A 15,912-nucleotide genomic window follows, 5' to 3' on the forward strand; every position below is an offset into this window, starting at 1 on the left:
TCCCAGGAAGCCAGGATCAGTTAGTAACTTTATAGTTAGATCTCTACTCAAAACATTTGTCTTACCTAAGAAAATTATTTTTAGTCTTAGAATTAAAGTAAAACTAATTTGTCAATTTAATGCCAAGCACTTAATTTTTTAACAGTGATATACCTTAAAAATCACTCCATCCCAGTGTAGTTATTTTTATGTTTGCATGATCATCCTCTTATCTGAATAAGGTTAATGGTGTTTGCATGTTTGCTGTGAAGCGATGCTTCTGGTAAACAGCTGGAGAACGTGCTTTTGAGGAGGCTTCACTGTAACATTATTTTGGGTGTATCTCTTTCTAAATGGTTTATGAGCACTTTTTTTTAATTGATGTAAAATGAAGATAGATCTTCCTTCAGTAGTGTTTGTTCTTTTTATTCTTTAAATGTTTACTTTAATGAAATATTATCTGACTTCAGAGGGATGCAGTGGTCATACTATTACCTATTTTTATTGATTAACTTATTTCTTGCAAGCAAAGTTATAGTTAATGGTGAGGCCTTTAGTGCTAGGGGCTGTCTCCATTCAGTTCAGCTGACATCCCTTGATAACGTGCATTAGATCCCAGTGTGCATCTGCTTTGCTTACTGGTCTAGGCTCCACCCAGCCTTCTCCTCTGTTATTATTTGAACCCTACACTCTCTAGTAATGAAATATCATTTCTAAAACTACATTATTCATTCACAGTGTCTGATACCTTGTAGGTGCTAAGTAAATGTTTGCCGGGTAGATGAAGGGGGAAAATTACTTCTTGTGTAGAAAGAGTATTAGCACAGTTTATCTTCTTTATTTTGATTACGCTTGTGTTTTGTCTCCAGAATTGTTTAGCATGAACACATTTTGTACAATCCGTAAAACAATAAGTTGTCTTTTATCAGCCGCTCCTGTAGATTTGAATGTTAATGTCTCAGAATCTTAGCAGAAGGACCCTTTTCTGTATGTTGTAACCAAAGAATAATCAGCCTACTTTTAATTGATGCCAAAGTGAGGTCATCTGAGTATGTCCTTCAGGAACGCTTTCAGCTGCAGAGAGAAAACAAACAACTAATAGTGGTTTAAATAAATAAGAGTTTCTTTTCTCACCCAGAAAGCCCGGAGGTGGGCCTTTAGTTCCACTTGCTAATGCTGTCACCCTCCGTCATCCTTAGCTACTGACTTTTCATGATCATATTTGTCACTTTTGCAAGATGAGTGCTCCCGTTCCAGACATTCATTCCAGAAAGGAGAAGGGGCAGCTTCAGCTGAGATGGTCCTTTAATCAGAAGAACAAACCCTTCTCTGAACCTCCCTGCAGACCGTCCCTTATGTCACAGTGTCTAGACCTGGTCCACGGGGCCGCTGGTTGCAAGGAGACTCTGCTGGTGGGCGGTTAGCTTCCAGCCCGTCCAGTGGGAGGTGGCAGGGGCATCGGGAACAAAGCCCTTTGCGGGGGTTTGATTCGTTGTTGCTGTTGCTCCAAGCTTTGGGAGGGGAATTGTGGGGTATAGTTTCTGAAAAGTACAGTCTTTTTTCACTAAGACCTAGGAGTATTCTGGAATGTTGAGTTGTTTTGGGGTCATGATTGTATTTTATTTGAAGGTCTAGCTTCCTCCCTTTCCTTTGGAAGAGACTAGAGTGCAGGCATACCTTTGCTTTCAATATCGAGACGCCCTCTCCCCCGCTTCCTTCTCTCATCTTGAGATGTCCACGTTCTCTCTTAGATTGCTAGCTTGTCCCTGCCGGCACTTAAATCTGCTTTGGGTCTTGCCCATCGTGAAAAATACCTTTCTTCCACACAGATTTCTGCTCTGCTTGGTTACCTCCTATTCTCTTTTCAACTCTTTCCAATTGGACCTTTGTCATTGGGTACTTTTCAGATTCGTCTTGACGTCTCAGCTGTATTTGACATAATCACTTCCTCCTTGAAAATTCTTCTTTGACTTGCGTGGACATTGTATTCTGATTTCTTTCATTTCATGCCTCTGGCTCCTTCTCAGGTACATCAGCAGTTCTCTAAATGTGTCCCTAAAATGGAGTCCCCAGGATCTTTTAGGAGCCCACAAAATCAAAACTTTTCAAAATAATACTGATATTATTTCACTGTGTTGGCATTTGGTCTTCGCTCCCTCATTTCAAACTTAACTCCCTTTGATTTCTTGAGTGCTTCAAGCTCCTTTCAGCCTTAGGACCTTTAAGCATGCTGTTCCCAATTCCTGGATGACTTCTCCCCACTCACCCTCCCTCTTGACTAACACGGAAGAGAGTGACAGTGAGCTGGGCGCTTCTTGTTCTTCAGTTCTTTGCTGGCCCTTCTCCAGAGTGTTTCTCTGGCACCCTTCTGCTCCCCCACCCCGGCCCTCCTGCTGGGGGCTCTCAGCACTCCCCCAGCGCAGTGCCTGAGTCGGCGTTCTCGTCACTTGGTTGCTTGTCTGACGTCCGCCCGCTATTACTTACGCTCCACTGACGGGCGGAGTGCGTGGGCCTTGGCCCTCATTCTGGCATGGTGTCCAGCATCATGGGCACTCCATAAATACTTGGTAAATGGGTGAAATGATTGAAAAGCTGTTGCAGTAGACTGAAAAGCTGAAGGGAATAGTGGAAGGAGCCCTGAACCAAAAGACAGGAGATTTGGCTTTGAACTTTAAATTTGTCATTAACAACTTTTGGACCTTTGGGGATTCGAGTTCCTCATCTGCAAGATGAAATTGGTTTTGAAAATAGACTCTCAATACCTGCCAGAAAAGACACCCAATAAATAAAAATTCACTCAGCAGTGTGAGTGCCTACCACAGCAGTGCTAATTACTGTGCTTTGCCCTGGAAAGACAGCAAAGATGCACATGCACATTCTTGGTTTTGTGAAGTTTATTCTCGTGGATTTGTATTTGGGCCCTAAGGTCCTTTCCGCAGAGATTCTATATGTGAAGTGATGCGTATAGTAAGTATCCTATTTTTAAGGTTCAATGTATGGTGACTTCTTTAAAGGAGCTTAGAAATGTCTATACATGTTTCACTGTGTAGTTGAAACCCTTGTTTCTGTTTTTCAGTCCAAGCCTTATGCATTTGACCGGGTGTTCCAGTCAAACACGTCTCAAGAGCAAGTGTATAATGACTGTGCGAAGAAGATTGTTAAAGGTAAGCATGTTGAGCCTGCGAGGTTGTCCCAGCGGTAAGTAATTTGTGGTCTTTCCAACGTTCTTTTTCTTTTTACTCTCCCTTTCTTTTTAGTTAATAGTGAAAGTTGTTTAAATAATGAGAAGGTCGAATACAATTAGTAAGCTTACTGCTCTCATTGCATGAACTAATTTATGTGCAACACCTAGCGAAGGGTGTTAAGAAAATTGTAGTGTCACACACGTGTACTTGGAAGGTGCCAGATACTAGACATGCCCAGCAGAGGTTGTCAGGTGGCAGTGCTAGAGATATAGCAGCAGGCGGGTGGAAACAAGATGGCCAGATGAGTTTCTGCGAAGTGGAGGAGACGGCGGCCTGCCCTCCTCCCGTTCCGCTGTGATTCCTTCCCCAGGGACGCTTGTCAGGCAAATGAGAAGCCTCTGAGGAATTTAACAAGGGTGAGAAAAGCGTGTGCGTTCCAGTTATAAGTACTGGTAACTTACACTAATGCGTTTTTCAGGTTTGTATTTTCTAAAAGCCCAGAACCCTAGAGCTGAGAGGGTGTTGATTGATTATCTGGACTTGCTTCCACTTACTCCAGAAATACCTTACGTCAAAGGGATCTTACGATAAAATAGCCATTACTTTGTGAGATGATTTATACCGCTTCTTTTGACAGTTCCAACTGCTAAAAAGTACTTCTTAGATTGAGGCAAAAATCTGTCTTGTTGTGTCCACCAGGCTAGAGGGGTTGGGCTTCAGTGTGCAAGTGGAGAGGTTAGGGCTGAGTAGGAGCACGGACACTGCATCCAGTAAGAGGAGAAAAAGTAGAGTTTATGGGTACAAGTAGGTCCATGCATGTGATGGAAGGAAAATGTACATGTTCTTTGGCAAGGTTGGTGCGTTACAGTCTCAGTGGGGTCAGAGTCTTGTTGGAGTCGGGGTACGAGAAGGAATAAACGGACGTGGGTGCTTGATGTTAGGCAGGCCGTGCAGTTAGTGATGGGAAGGTCTAGAGAGTGACCGTGGAGCTGGCATCTGAAGGAGTAAAGGACAAGATTGTGGAGAGAATCAGGTCGAGGGTCTGAGGGGCCAGGGTGTCATGTAGCAGTGGGATCATCTACTGCCTGGACGTTGAAACCGCCCAGCATGACAACGGGAATGGAACTGGCGAAAGCGGACCAGAGGGAGAATTACACGTGATTCTGTACATGATCGCGAGAAAGGGGAGCGGGCAGTGTCGTCCTGTGTTGTGAGCCTGACGGAGCCGTCCAGTGGCTCTGTGCATCCTGGAGCGTGATGGTACGACGTTCTTTGACTCATTGTGCTTTTGTCATCAGTACAGCCTGAGATTACTTCAGCTTTTTTAGTAATACAGAGTTACTGATACATGAATTTGAGGGCAGTTTAAATGTACAAATGCTTTTCACATCTGCTACAGCCAGGGTTACACCCCAGTCCACACTTGACTACTGAGTGCAAGCCTTTAAAGTGCAGGTTCTGTTGTGTTCCTTTTAGCTCATTCTCATATTTTGAGTTTTGTTTTCACAGTTGTCTTACGAGGGATCTAAGTTGGCTATCAGCATGTTTTGATAAGTCTATTATGGCGTCAAGGATATTTAAGTGTCTTTTTAAGGTTTTTATTTAAGGACACTGAATAAGGTTGTTGGTGATTATTAAATCACACTGAGTATTCAGCTGACATCAGAGTCTCTTACTGTCCAATTGTCTGTACTTCTTAGCTTGTCAACATATGCAAAAGAAAATGATGAAAAACTTGAATCCTTTTGTGAAACCATGGTGCATGACTCTCGTATTCCCCAAAGTACCAGTTGAGTGATCCAAGCAGGCAATGGGGTTAGCTTTCCTTAGTGAATTGGTATATTTGTCTGAGGTTCCCAGAATCTGTCATTTTTCACTTTTTGAAAATGAGTATAACATTTACGAGTTAGTCATCTTTTGTTGCCTCCATTCTCTGTGGCTTCTGTGAAATTTTTATCCATAGGATGTAATCCTCTCACAACTAGGAACTTGGGCTCATTTAGAAACGTTCTTTGGCCGTCCGGCCCACCTCGACCCCGAAGTCGGCCCAGCGGTGTTTTTCCCGTTGTTCCATTTTGAGGAGAATGGTGTAGATGGTAATACATCATTAGTTGACATTTTTTCGTCTTTTCTAGGCAATGCAGGTCTTACTCATGATTCTTTTTCTGAATATTTTTAAAGCTCTCTTTAGGGCCTTAGTTTTTGTTTTTTTGTTGTTTTTGTAAGACTCGTTGCTCCCGGGCTTTTTCTTTTCTCATGTTGCTCCAGTGGTTTTTTTTACCTTGTTTGTACGTCCTCAGATGGTTTCTCAGCAACCGCCTCACACCTTCCTTCCTCAGAACTCTGAAATCTGTTGTCCTGAAGTCCAGGGTGCTTGTTTCTACTGCCCTTTGTTCTGTTTCAGGTGACGTCATTTCTAAGATGACATCATTCTTGTTGTGAAATTTCCCTCCTTTTCTCAGCATTTTGGTCCCTTTTACTTCACCAGCAGATTCGTGTTTTACTGTTTGGAGCTGGTTCTGAGTCGCGGCTCCCTTCTGTGCAGCACGGTTAAGCCCAAGCTCTGGGGTCAGACGGACCTAGATTGAGGTCTCGGCTCTTCCACTTTCTGGCTTTGTGACTTTTACAGTCACCTAACCTTTCTAGTCTCCATATCCTCTTCTGCAAAATCAGCGTACTGTGAGTATTTTAAAAGATGATTCATGAAAAGGTGCTTTACCCAGGACCTGGTATGACCTAAGAATGTAACAGGTGTCTACTGCTGCTTGTGGCCTCTGTTTTCTAAGAAAGGAAATGATTTTCTTAGTTTCATCAACCATAATCGTACTTGGGATAGCTCTCAGCCTAATTTTCACTCTGCAGAATTAGACTTCAGGTGCTGTTACAGTAGAAGGTGTCTGTCTGTTTGTCTGCAGGTTCTGTGCCAGCTTTCCCATTCGTAGAAAAGTATCTGGCTGACTTTCTCCTCTTCCCTTCACCCAAATGCTCTGCCACTTTGGAGGGGCCTGGGTGTAGTAGCCAGCGGGACTTGGCCCCGGGCAGGATGTGAGTGTGGCGGGGTTACCCATAAAGACATAGATTTAAGGAGAGTGATGGGGTGGGGGCTAGGCGAGATGTGAGGACAGAAAAGCAATTAAAACTACGTGGCAAGTTGGACTTGGGCCCCTCGTTGGCACACAGAGCAAATAGGATATAGTTAGAAACTGGTGGTCAAGGGTCGGCAAGATGGCGGGTGAGCTGGTATTTCTTCTGAGATGTGGGTTTGATGAGCGAGCTGCCAGGGATGAGCTGAGAGCGGCTCGTGTCCCCGGGGCCTGCCAGGCACTGAGGCCGCTTTGTTGCAGATTGCCATACAAGTACAGAACTTATATTCAGGGCTAAGACTTCCTTGTCATAGACTGATTAGATAGATTTTTTTTTTCTTTTGAACATGGTTTATCCACCTGTATTCCCTTTTGAATTCTGAACCTGAGAGGTATCTGTAAGTTGGTTTCCCTGGTATAAAGTAGGTGTCATTTATTCAGTGTTTGCCAAGCGTCATACCAGGCCACCATAAGGTCCCCAGTTGCACCATAGCTTCCTGCCTGGGACTGTCTGCCACTGCATCCACCTTAGTTTTTCCAGAGGTAACCTGCCATACTGTGTCGTGGTTAAGAGCTTGTCTTCGGAGCCAAGACTGTCCTGGTTTGCATCCCGACTCTGTCTTCCTAGCTGTGGAGCTATAGGCAGTTTAACCGCTTCATGCCTCAGTGTCCTCACCTGTAGAATGGGACAAAATAGTGCCTTGCATAGGGTCTTGTGAGGATTAAATACACTGATATATGAAAAATTATCAGAGCCTGGCACATTGCACGTTCTCAAATGTTAACAGTAATAATTTTATATGATGACTTCTTATTCTCAAAGCCTTCCCATGAGCAGGCATTTCCCTGATGAGGAAGCTGAAGTTCAGAGATGAAGGGACTTGTAGAAGGTGATAAGCCACTGTCTCACTTGCTCAGTATGTTTCCTTGTTTACAAAGTATGAAAGAAGTAAGATGGCCGTAGTTCCACCTCTGTTTCTCACAAGAACAGCAAACGTATGTTGTAAAAGGAGGGGGACGCTTTAGAAAGATGCTGTGCATTAGAGTAATAGTCATTCACCAAGCGTTTGAGACCCTGCTAAGTGCCTGGCACCACGCTGGGATTTTACAGGCTGGTGAGGAAGGCAGACAAGTAAATTGGTGTCTGCAATACACGGTGGTAAGTATCATGGCTGAACGCAGGGGCTGTAAGACTCTCACCCGGATTCGTTTCGGGGTGGGTTGTGGAACTGGGCTGGAGGAAGAAGTGAAGCCTAAGTTGAAGGATGCAAGAGAGTAGGAAGGAGAGTGAGGGGCACCCAGACAGGGGTACACATGGGCTGAGGCGTCTACGTGGGAAAGTATTGCGTGTGTGGGGAGAACATATATTACAGGTGACTGAACTTGAACCATATGAGATTGTCAGATTCAACCATTTTTACCAGCAAAGACAGCAGTGTGAGGGGAAGGATGGTGGGAGATGGAGCTGGGAAGAAGGCAAACAAAAGCCAGGTCCAGAAGTGCCCGGTTTCATCTGATTACAGATGCGTGCTCTCTGGGATTTTAAAAGAGATGAGTATTTGTGTGTGTGGAGGGGTGTGTTTAAGATCTGTACTTTTAAGGTATGTGCATTTCATTCTACATAAATTTTACCTCTGAAGAATAAAACTGCAGAATATTGAATTGTGGCTAATGGTGTAGGCATGGTGAAGTGTTTAGGTGGAAGTGTATTGAAGTCTGCAGTTTACTTTGAAATGCAGTAAATAAGAGGGATGGATAGACACATGATTAAGGCAAATAGTAAAACGATGGGATTTTTTTTAATTGAGATATAGGCAGTTTACAATGTTGTGTCAATTTCTGGTGCACAGCACAGTGCTTCAGTCGTACGTGAATATACATACTTTCACTTTCATACTCTTTCACTGTGAGCTACTGCAAGTTACCGAATACAGTTCCCTGTGCTATACGATATAAACTTGTTTATCTGCTTTGTGTATACCAGCCAGTATCTGCAAATCTCAAGCTCCTAATGATGAAATGTTAATGATAGAATCTTGGTAGTGGTTATGGGGTGTTCACTGTAAGATTTATTCAGTTTTTCTGTAGGCTTAGACTTTGTTATAATAAAATGTTGGTGGTTAAGTCACCATGGGAAGCAGAAGTCAGGAATGGATTTGAAGGTAGACAAGGGATTATTTTCCTAATTGATGAAAGTGGTCTTCCTTTCATGACAACATGGCACCTCTAGAAATCACCTAATCATTGTTACCTTCCCTGCACCCAGAACCGAGAGCCTGGGTCCTAGTGCTGAGTAAATACTGGAGTGTTGAATATTCCATAACCTCTAACTGTATACAGTTTTTAAAGTTCTGCTTGAAGTCCCAGATACAAATGTGTTGCATACATTTATTATCCTGTGAGCCCTCACGTGATACGGCTTCACCTAACACACACACGCTGTGATGCCATGTAGATTGTGCGTCAGTACGATCTTGGGAAAGTCGCTTAGTCATTCACCTACCGGTATTTATTGAGTACTTATTGTGGTAGTTGCTAGGGAACCGGATCATATCATGAATGAACGTTTTATGTATAGATCTAACGAAAATTTGGAATTCATCCTTCGGTTTTGTGTGATTGATTAAAAGATCTTAAGCAGAGTGTATTACACGGACATACCGAGAACAATTATGTATAAAGGAAGTGAACTGGAGAGGGTGGTGCTTTTTTTCTTCATATAATTTCTTCTTCAGAATTACTGACAGATTATTGCAATTCTGTTTTAAATGCGATTCTTGAAATTATTTTGCTTCCTGTCATAAAACTGAAAAGATTTAGAATGAGTTTGAAATTTTTAGATCTCTTAAAATCTTCCCAGGGAAGTAAGTACTAATGCCTTCTCTTTCCTATTAGTATATGTTTCTGTAGCAGATCTGTTACCTAGTTAGTTGTGCCCAGTGTTGGAATCTTTTTTCTTTCTTTCTTAAAATCATCAATTAAAAGAAAAAAATTGTCTTGCTTGTTCCAAGTTTACTTTCCACTGTTACCATCTATTTCCAGCAGTCTTCTCTTTTTATTTTGGCTTCCTGTAGACTAGAATGTAATTTTATAGTACCTTTACACCAAAAAAAAAAAAACCCACACCCCCAAAAAACAGAATAAACTGAATCCTTGAAAACTGGAAATCAAAAGGTCACCTTGTTCACTCATATTTAGCCCCCTTGAGCCTAGTAAAGGAAGTTACTTTAGGTCTTGGGGTATGCAAAGGACTAGAAAAATTGGTTTGTTGTTTGTTTTGTTTTTTAATTTCACAGGAACGTTCTGATAATTGATTTTGAGGTAGGACTGGACTTGCTGTGTAAGGAGGGATGGTGTCTATATGAGTTTGTGAGGCTTAACCAGCAGTTGACTACCAGTCAGCCCTACTTCTAAAAGCCAATTGATACCTATAGGTAAACTGGCAGAGCATTTGTCTCTTTGGGGTCCCCTGAAGCTTTGGAGTACAGGTGTAATGACAGTGGAGATGTACGCTGACTTGAGAAATGATTATAAGCAGTGGAATTTAAAATTTGTTTCTTACAACAGAAAGTAATCTGGGCTGGAGGGGAAGGAATTGCTTAGCGGGAGCATCACAAGAAATTACTGTTAATATATTCTTACTTCCTTTAATGCCTTTATAAAGTTTTCATCTGCTCAACTTTGACTTAGATGGAATCTTTCATATTAGTGTAAAGGGAATCTGCATCTTCCTCACCATTCTTTCCACAAACATGTTAATGTAAGGATTTGATGGTGCACGGGTGAGGCACAAGGTTGATGTACGTGTGAATTATTTTAGTGTTTTTGAACATTCTGCTTAAGGAAAAAGAATCCCCTGATGTATAAAATCTCTTTATTTCCTCATAGATGTACTTGAGGGATACAATGGAACCATATTTGCATATGGACAGACCTCCTCTGGGAAGACACATACAATGGAGGTAACGTTTTATGATCTGTGCTTGGATGTAGCTCACTGCACACACAGGGCATTCATTATTCCTGACAGTGTTTGACCCGCTTAAATAGCTTTCCTTACTCTTTATTGCTTTATCTCATACAAATTGTATACAAGTAACATTGTTGGCAAATGATCAGTTCCTGAGTTTAAACAGTGAAGTGTTGTATATTGGAAGTCATACCTAGCTTTGTTTTATCAGCGTAACCACAAAATTATGAACATTTTAGGATTAAATCAGAGTTCTCTGGTAAATTTTGAAATTTTTAATGTTTATGTGTTTTCAGTTCTCTTCAGAGCACTTAATTTTTCCTCAGCTCCTTGGTTGTGTCTGTGTGTCCATCCCATCCCCCGTCCCCCGGCCAAACATTGGCCACTCTTTGGTAGGAAGGTCTCCAGAATGAGCAGAGCTGCTATTAATAGTAAATATGGGCCTGCTCAAGCTTTGCTTCTAGGAAACAGCTTGTAATCTTCTGCTGCTGCTGCAGAGTGTCTACTTTTATCATCTGTCTGAGCATTCTGTATAAAGTAAACGGCTGCTTGTTTTAGTCTCATTCATGTTATTCATTTTCATAAAGTTACAGTCAGAGAGCAAGGATGTTCCTAGCACTTGGATGAATTTGACTTGAAGTAGAAGCTGCTGTGCAGATTTATAGGGCAAGGAACTTAACTAAAACCTTTCCCTAGAGTATGTTCATTTATAAATGTGCATAATCTGAATCTGATGATTAAATAAAAGTCCAAGGTCAGTTGGTAACCCCCGTGGTTGGCGTATAGTCTTTATTTGTAACTTACCAGAATATATCCTGGTTAAATTGGGATTTTTGGGTGTTGAGCCACTTTTTTTTAATCAAAAATGGCAACAATTAGAATTCCTGTCCTCTGTTGACTGTAAATTGTGGATTAAAAGTTTTTAATTTGTGCTTTATAGTTTAGTGTAATCTTGTTTTCTCTTTAGGGTAAACTTCATGATCCAGAAGGCATGGGAATTATTCCGAGAATAGTGCAAGATATTTTTAATTATATTTACTCCATGGATGAAAATTTGGAATTTCATATTAAGGTAAAATCACGGGGGAAAGACTGTGATTTATTTTATACCTAGAATAATTCTGTTCCAAAAAATAATCAACTTTTTCTTTTAAAAGGTATTTTTTAAATGTTTTAATGGTCAGGTATAGTTGAAAGAACATTAGAATTAGTAAACTGAAGTCCTTCATTTGCTGTTAGTAAACAAGTAGGCTAACCTCTTTGGCCGCCGCCTCTGTAAAATAAAAGAGTTTGTTTTGCTACAGAGCTCAAAGGTTGTAGATAATTCGTTTTGGATGAAGATACATAATGGAAAGTGCGTTTCAGTTGCATAAGGATTTTAGTGCATTTAGGGCTTCCCAGTAGAGTAGAAGCTGTGACTGAGTTGTCCTGTAGTCTGGTCGATGCTTGGCATTAGGACCCCAATAAGTATTTAGTGAATAAGTGAATAGATTACTTTATAATGTTAAATGGTTGGTCTCTTTCCTTTCGTTTCCCCTGCCCTTTAGGTTTCATATTTTGAAATTTATTTGGATAAGATAAGGGACCTACTAGATGGTGAGTTAAATTCTTGCTGTTTGATCATTTTTGAAAACCACATGTTACCTTCTTCAGTAGTAAATGTGAGGCCATTTCTCAGTAACCTTTGTGAAATTGACTTAGATGATAGGAACATTTTTAAATGCTTCTTACAAGGCTTTAACTGAATGCCTTTTGACACGTGGAATAACCTCTTTAAAGGATGTATTTATGGGTGCCTTGTAAGAAGTAATTCGAGCACTGGGCTGGAGTTAGGGAGCCTAGGTCCTGAGCTCTGGTCTTCCATCAGCTGTCAGTTGACACATCATCCTTGAGGAAACTGCTGAACCACTGCGACTTAATGTTCTTATTTCCAGAATGGGGGTGGCAGAGGGGGGCCTGGACCTGGAAGTTCTATATTGCTGCATTGGTTTCTGTATGCATCTGTTTCTGCAGGGTCTTGCTTTAATAGTGATAATTAACTGTTTCCTGGCTAGAGTTAGAGTTTAGGAAAATGTTGTTAATAGTATTTATTTTTCTTTTTCAGTTTCGAAGACCAATCTTTCAGTTCATGAAGATAAAAACCGAGTTCCCTACGTAAAGGTACTTGTGATACAGAATGTGCAGGAAAGCCCTGCAGTAGAGTTTTGAAAGTATTGACGTACTCTAAAACTTCACTTCACAGGGGTGCACAGAGCGTTTTGTATGTAGTCCAGATGAAGTTATGGATACCATAGATGAAGGAAAATCCAACAGACATGTAGCAGTTACAAGTAAGCAGCATGTTTATTAACACTAGCTAAGGTACAGACTGCCTTAAAGTATCTGTATCAAGTTGATTAAAATTGTAAGATTTTTCTTAGGTAAAATAATGCTTTAGAAATTGCTAGTAAGGGAAAGCCGTGTTTGTTTATAGTTGTTTCTGTGGTTTCATTGCAGATATGAATGAACATAGCTCTAGGAGTCACAGTATATTTCTTATTAATGTAAAACAAGAGAACACGCAAACAGAACAAAAGCTGAGTGGAAAACTTTACCTGGTTGATTTAGCTGGTAGTGAAAAGGTAAAAATCTTTACATTCTGATGGATATCTAAGCATTTTTACTTAACGTTAGCTCTCATATGCGTTATTCATTGTTACATCTTGAAAATGTGTATCAAATTGGATTTGGTAATATTTTTTGAGAGTTCACAAGCATTTGTGTCATTGCTGTATTGTTACATAAACTGAATGACTCCTTCCGAATTATGGCGTCATTCGGGCCAGAGCCCAGTTCAGCCAACACGTGTTGTCCTTGACTCAAAGTGTATGCTTTTATTGAGAGTGTGTTCAACATACGTCATTAAGAATTTTACTAGGTATGCTTTCCCTAATTTTTTGGTATGTGTTTTATCCATACTGGCATTGGCTCCCTGATTTGGCTGTGCTTCTTTCTTACTTTTGAATGATTGTTTATTATAGTCCTTTGCCGTCTGATTCTAGTTTATGTCAAAATCGGAATAAGTTCAAATGTTTTCATGTTGATCTCTGTGACCATTTTTGCTGTTCTGCTGATTTGTTTCTTCTGATGAGAATGACATACCTGTTCCCTTTTATGCAAAAGTCTTACACACATTCTTCAAAGCCTGTCTGATTTTGTGGTTACTGAGAAGCCGTTTCAAGTTTCCCTTTTCTGATGCAGCAGGGGGGTTAACAAAAGTAAAGTACAAATGTATGTGTAAATTGGTTAATTTCAAGAGCACGCCTACAAATGAATTTGATACCTCCTTAATCTTGTTTTTGTCATGCAGCTGGTTACTTGACCAAGTTCTCAGAAGAGTCAGACTTGAGAAATAATGATAGCTTAGAGTAAATGCTTAGCAAATAAAACCATGATGCTTTCCATTTTCTCTATTGCTGATTATAACTTTTAAGAAAATTCAAAGAAAAATCATCTTAAACTCGTAATCTTGTTTCATTCTTTTGAAATCTTACGTATAGGTTAGTAAAACTGGAGCTGAAGGTGCTGTGCTGGATGAAGCTAAGAACATCAACAAGTCACTTTCTGCTCTTGGAAATGTCATCTCTGCTTTGGCGGAGGGTAGTGTGAGTAGACTTGTTTTTGTTTCCCTGTTGTTATCTGCTGGGGAATTACAAATAGATACACATATGCATGGATGTGTGAGTGAGGACTTCACTGAACCACTCTGTGTGAACAAGTTGTCTTTTAGGAATTTATTTTATAGTGTTAGAATGTGTATCTTAGTTCCCATCATTTAAAATAACTGATACTACTTTGTAGTTTATTTTAAAGTAGCATATTTCTGCAACAAAATCTATTATGTAGAAACCGATTGGTCTCCTTCATGTTTTTGCTTGTGTCTGTACGCAGACGTATGTTCCATATCGAGACAGTAAAATGACAAGAATCCTTCAAGACTCCCTAGGAGGGAACTGTCGAACCACTATCGTCATTTGCTGCTCCCCGTCATCGTACAATGAGTCTGAAACAAAATCCACACTCCTGTTTGGTCAGAGGTTTGTCATTGAGAAATGTAGCTAGTGTGGCTAGGCCTTTGTTTATTGAAGCTGGGAGAGTTTCAGGTGTTCACACAAGTGCATATTATTAGTGCACTGAACACAGCTTTTTAATTGAGAGGCAGATAATTCAAGCAAAGTCCATATCTTAGGCTGTTTGGGTTTTAAGTTTTGGTGCACATTAAAGTCAAACGTTAACTTTAGTCAGACCAATGTGAGAAGCTTTAATTCAGCATTAAAGAAAATAAACATTTGAGTCAGGCAAAGCCTTACAGGTATAATCCTGTATTAAGCCTGTTGACACACGTGACCTGCTCAGATAAAGAGGGAACCGTATATGAGATGGTGGGGCTGGGAAGGTCAGTAATGGCGACGTGGTCTTTGTCAGTGATGGTTGCTTTTCTTCACTCAGCCTTAGAAATGAATTGGGGAAATGTGGGCCCTTGTTTTTTATCCTCATCAGGTTGATTTTTTTTTTTTAAGCTACACACTGATGTTGAGAGTGACCCAAATTTACTTGGCGTTATGAACAAGCACTAGACTACAGCTCTCAGTATTTAGTCAAGGACGTAACTAGACAAGAATAATTACGTAAAGTTACTCAGCCATGTATACGTATATTACAGAGATGCAAGTACCTCTTGAAAGTCATTAATTTTAGTCACATTCTTTTTTCCCCCAACTACTTCTCTTAGGGCTAAAACAATTAAGAACACCGTTTGTGTCAATGTTGAGTTAACTGCAGAACAGTGGAAAAAGAAGTATGAAAGAGAAAAAGAAAAAAATAAGACCCTGCGGAACACCATCCAGTGGCTTGAAAATGAACTCAACCGATGGCGTAATGGTAATCACTTGTGAATTGGTCATTTTGAGTTTGATGGTACAGATTTAGAGCTTTTTTGTAAATTTGAGACTCTGACATAAATGAAAATAACAAAGTGTATCCATTTTCACTGTTTAAAAGGCACTAGGAATCATCAAATAAAAATGAGTAAAATCTTCCACATTAAATTTTGGGTTTACCTGAAATTATAAATAGATGTGCAGGGCCACCTAGATTGCTAGAGAAGTCTCAAGATAGCAAGATGCTTGGATTAGGGTGAAAGCGATTAAAATAAGATTCAGTGACTGGCTTTAGAAGATGGGGAGAGTCAAAGGTACTTCCAGCTTTTTGTTTCTCAGGCACCAAGCAGGTGAAGTTGGTAAAAGCTGCTGAAATGGAGTAAAATTGAAGCTGGTTTTAGGCAGGTGGGTTTGTGTTGACCATCCTATTGTCTTATTTTAGGAGAGACAGTTCCTGTTGATGAGCAGTTTGACAAAGAGAAAGCCAACCTGGAAGCTTTTGCAGTGGACAAGGATGTCACTATTACCAACGATAAACCAGCAGCCACGATTGGAGTCACTGGAAACTTCACTGATGCTGAAAGAAGAAAGTGTGAAGAAGAAATTGCCAAATTGTACAAACAACTGGATGACAAGGTAGGCTCATGTTCTGTTTTGTTTGAGGCGTAGGTATTTTGTCTTCTAATTTCAATATTATGAATTCTCCTGACCTGTATACGTCTTCCTAGATTTCTCTTAATCTTCTGAAGATCATTGTATTAACAAAAAATATAAAA

At 40.4% G+C, this 15,912-nt stretch overlaps 1 protein-coding gene across 2 annotated transcripts in view; it reads left to right on the top strand.

The window, feature by feature from the left end:
* The window catches only part of KIF5B (kinesin family member 5B), a 38,994-nt gene that overhangs the window by 3,937 nt on the left and 19,145 nt on the right, over positions 1–15,912 (top strand). For both annotated transcript variants that reach the window (XM_072955305.1, XM_072955306.1), the window contains exons 2-12: positions 3,056–3,143; positions 10,136–10,209; positions 11,185–11,289; positions 11,765–11,813; positions 12,322–12,377; positions 12,460–12,547; positions 12,714–12,838; positions 13,757–13,861; positions 14,148–14,293; positions 14,989–15,137; positions 15,579–15,772. In XM_072955305.1, the coding sequence (XP_072811406.1) occupies positions 3,056–3,143; positions 10,136–10,209; positions 11,185–11,289; positions 11,765–11,813; positions 12,322–12,377; positions 12,460–12,547; positions 12,714–12,838; positions 13,757–13,861; positions 14,148–14,293; positions 14,989–15,137; positions 15,579–15,772 (1,179 nt within the window). The remainder of the gene's footprint in view (positions 1–3,055; positions 3,144–10,135; positions 10,210–11,184; positions 11,290–11,764; positions 11,814–12,321; positions 12,378–12,459; positions 12,548–12,713; positions 12,839–13,756; positions 13,862–14,147; positions 14,294–14,988; positions 15,138–15,578; positions 15,773–15,912) is intronic.

Source organism: Vicugna pacos, chromosome 35 (assembly GCF_048564905.1).
Source record: "Vicugna pacos chromosome 35, VicPac4, whole genome shotgun sequence".
In the NCBI taxonomy this organism is placed as follows: domain Eukaryota; kingdom Metazoa; phylum Chordata; class Mammalia; order Artiodactyla; family Camelidae; genus Vicugna; species Vicugna pacos.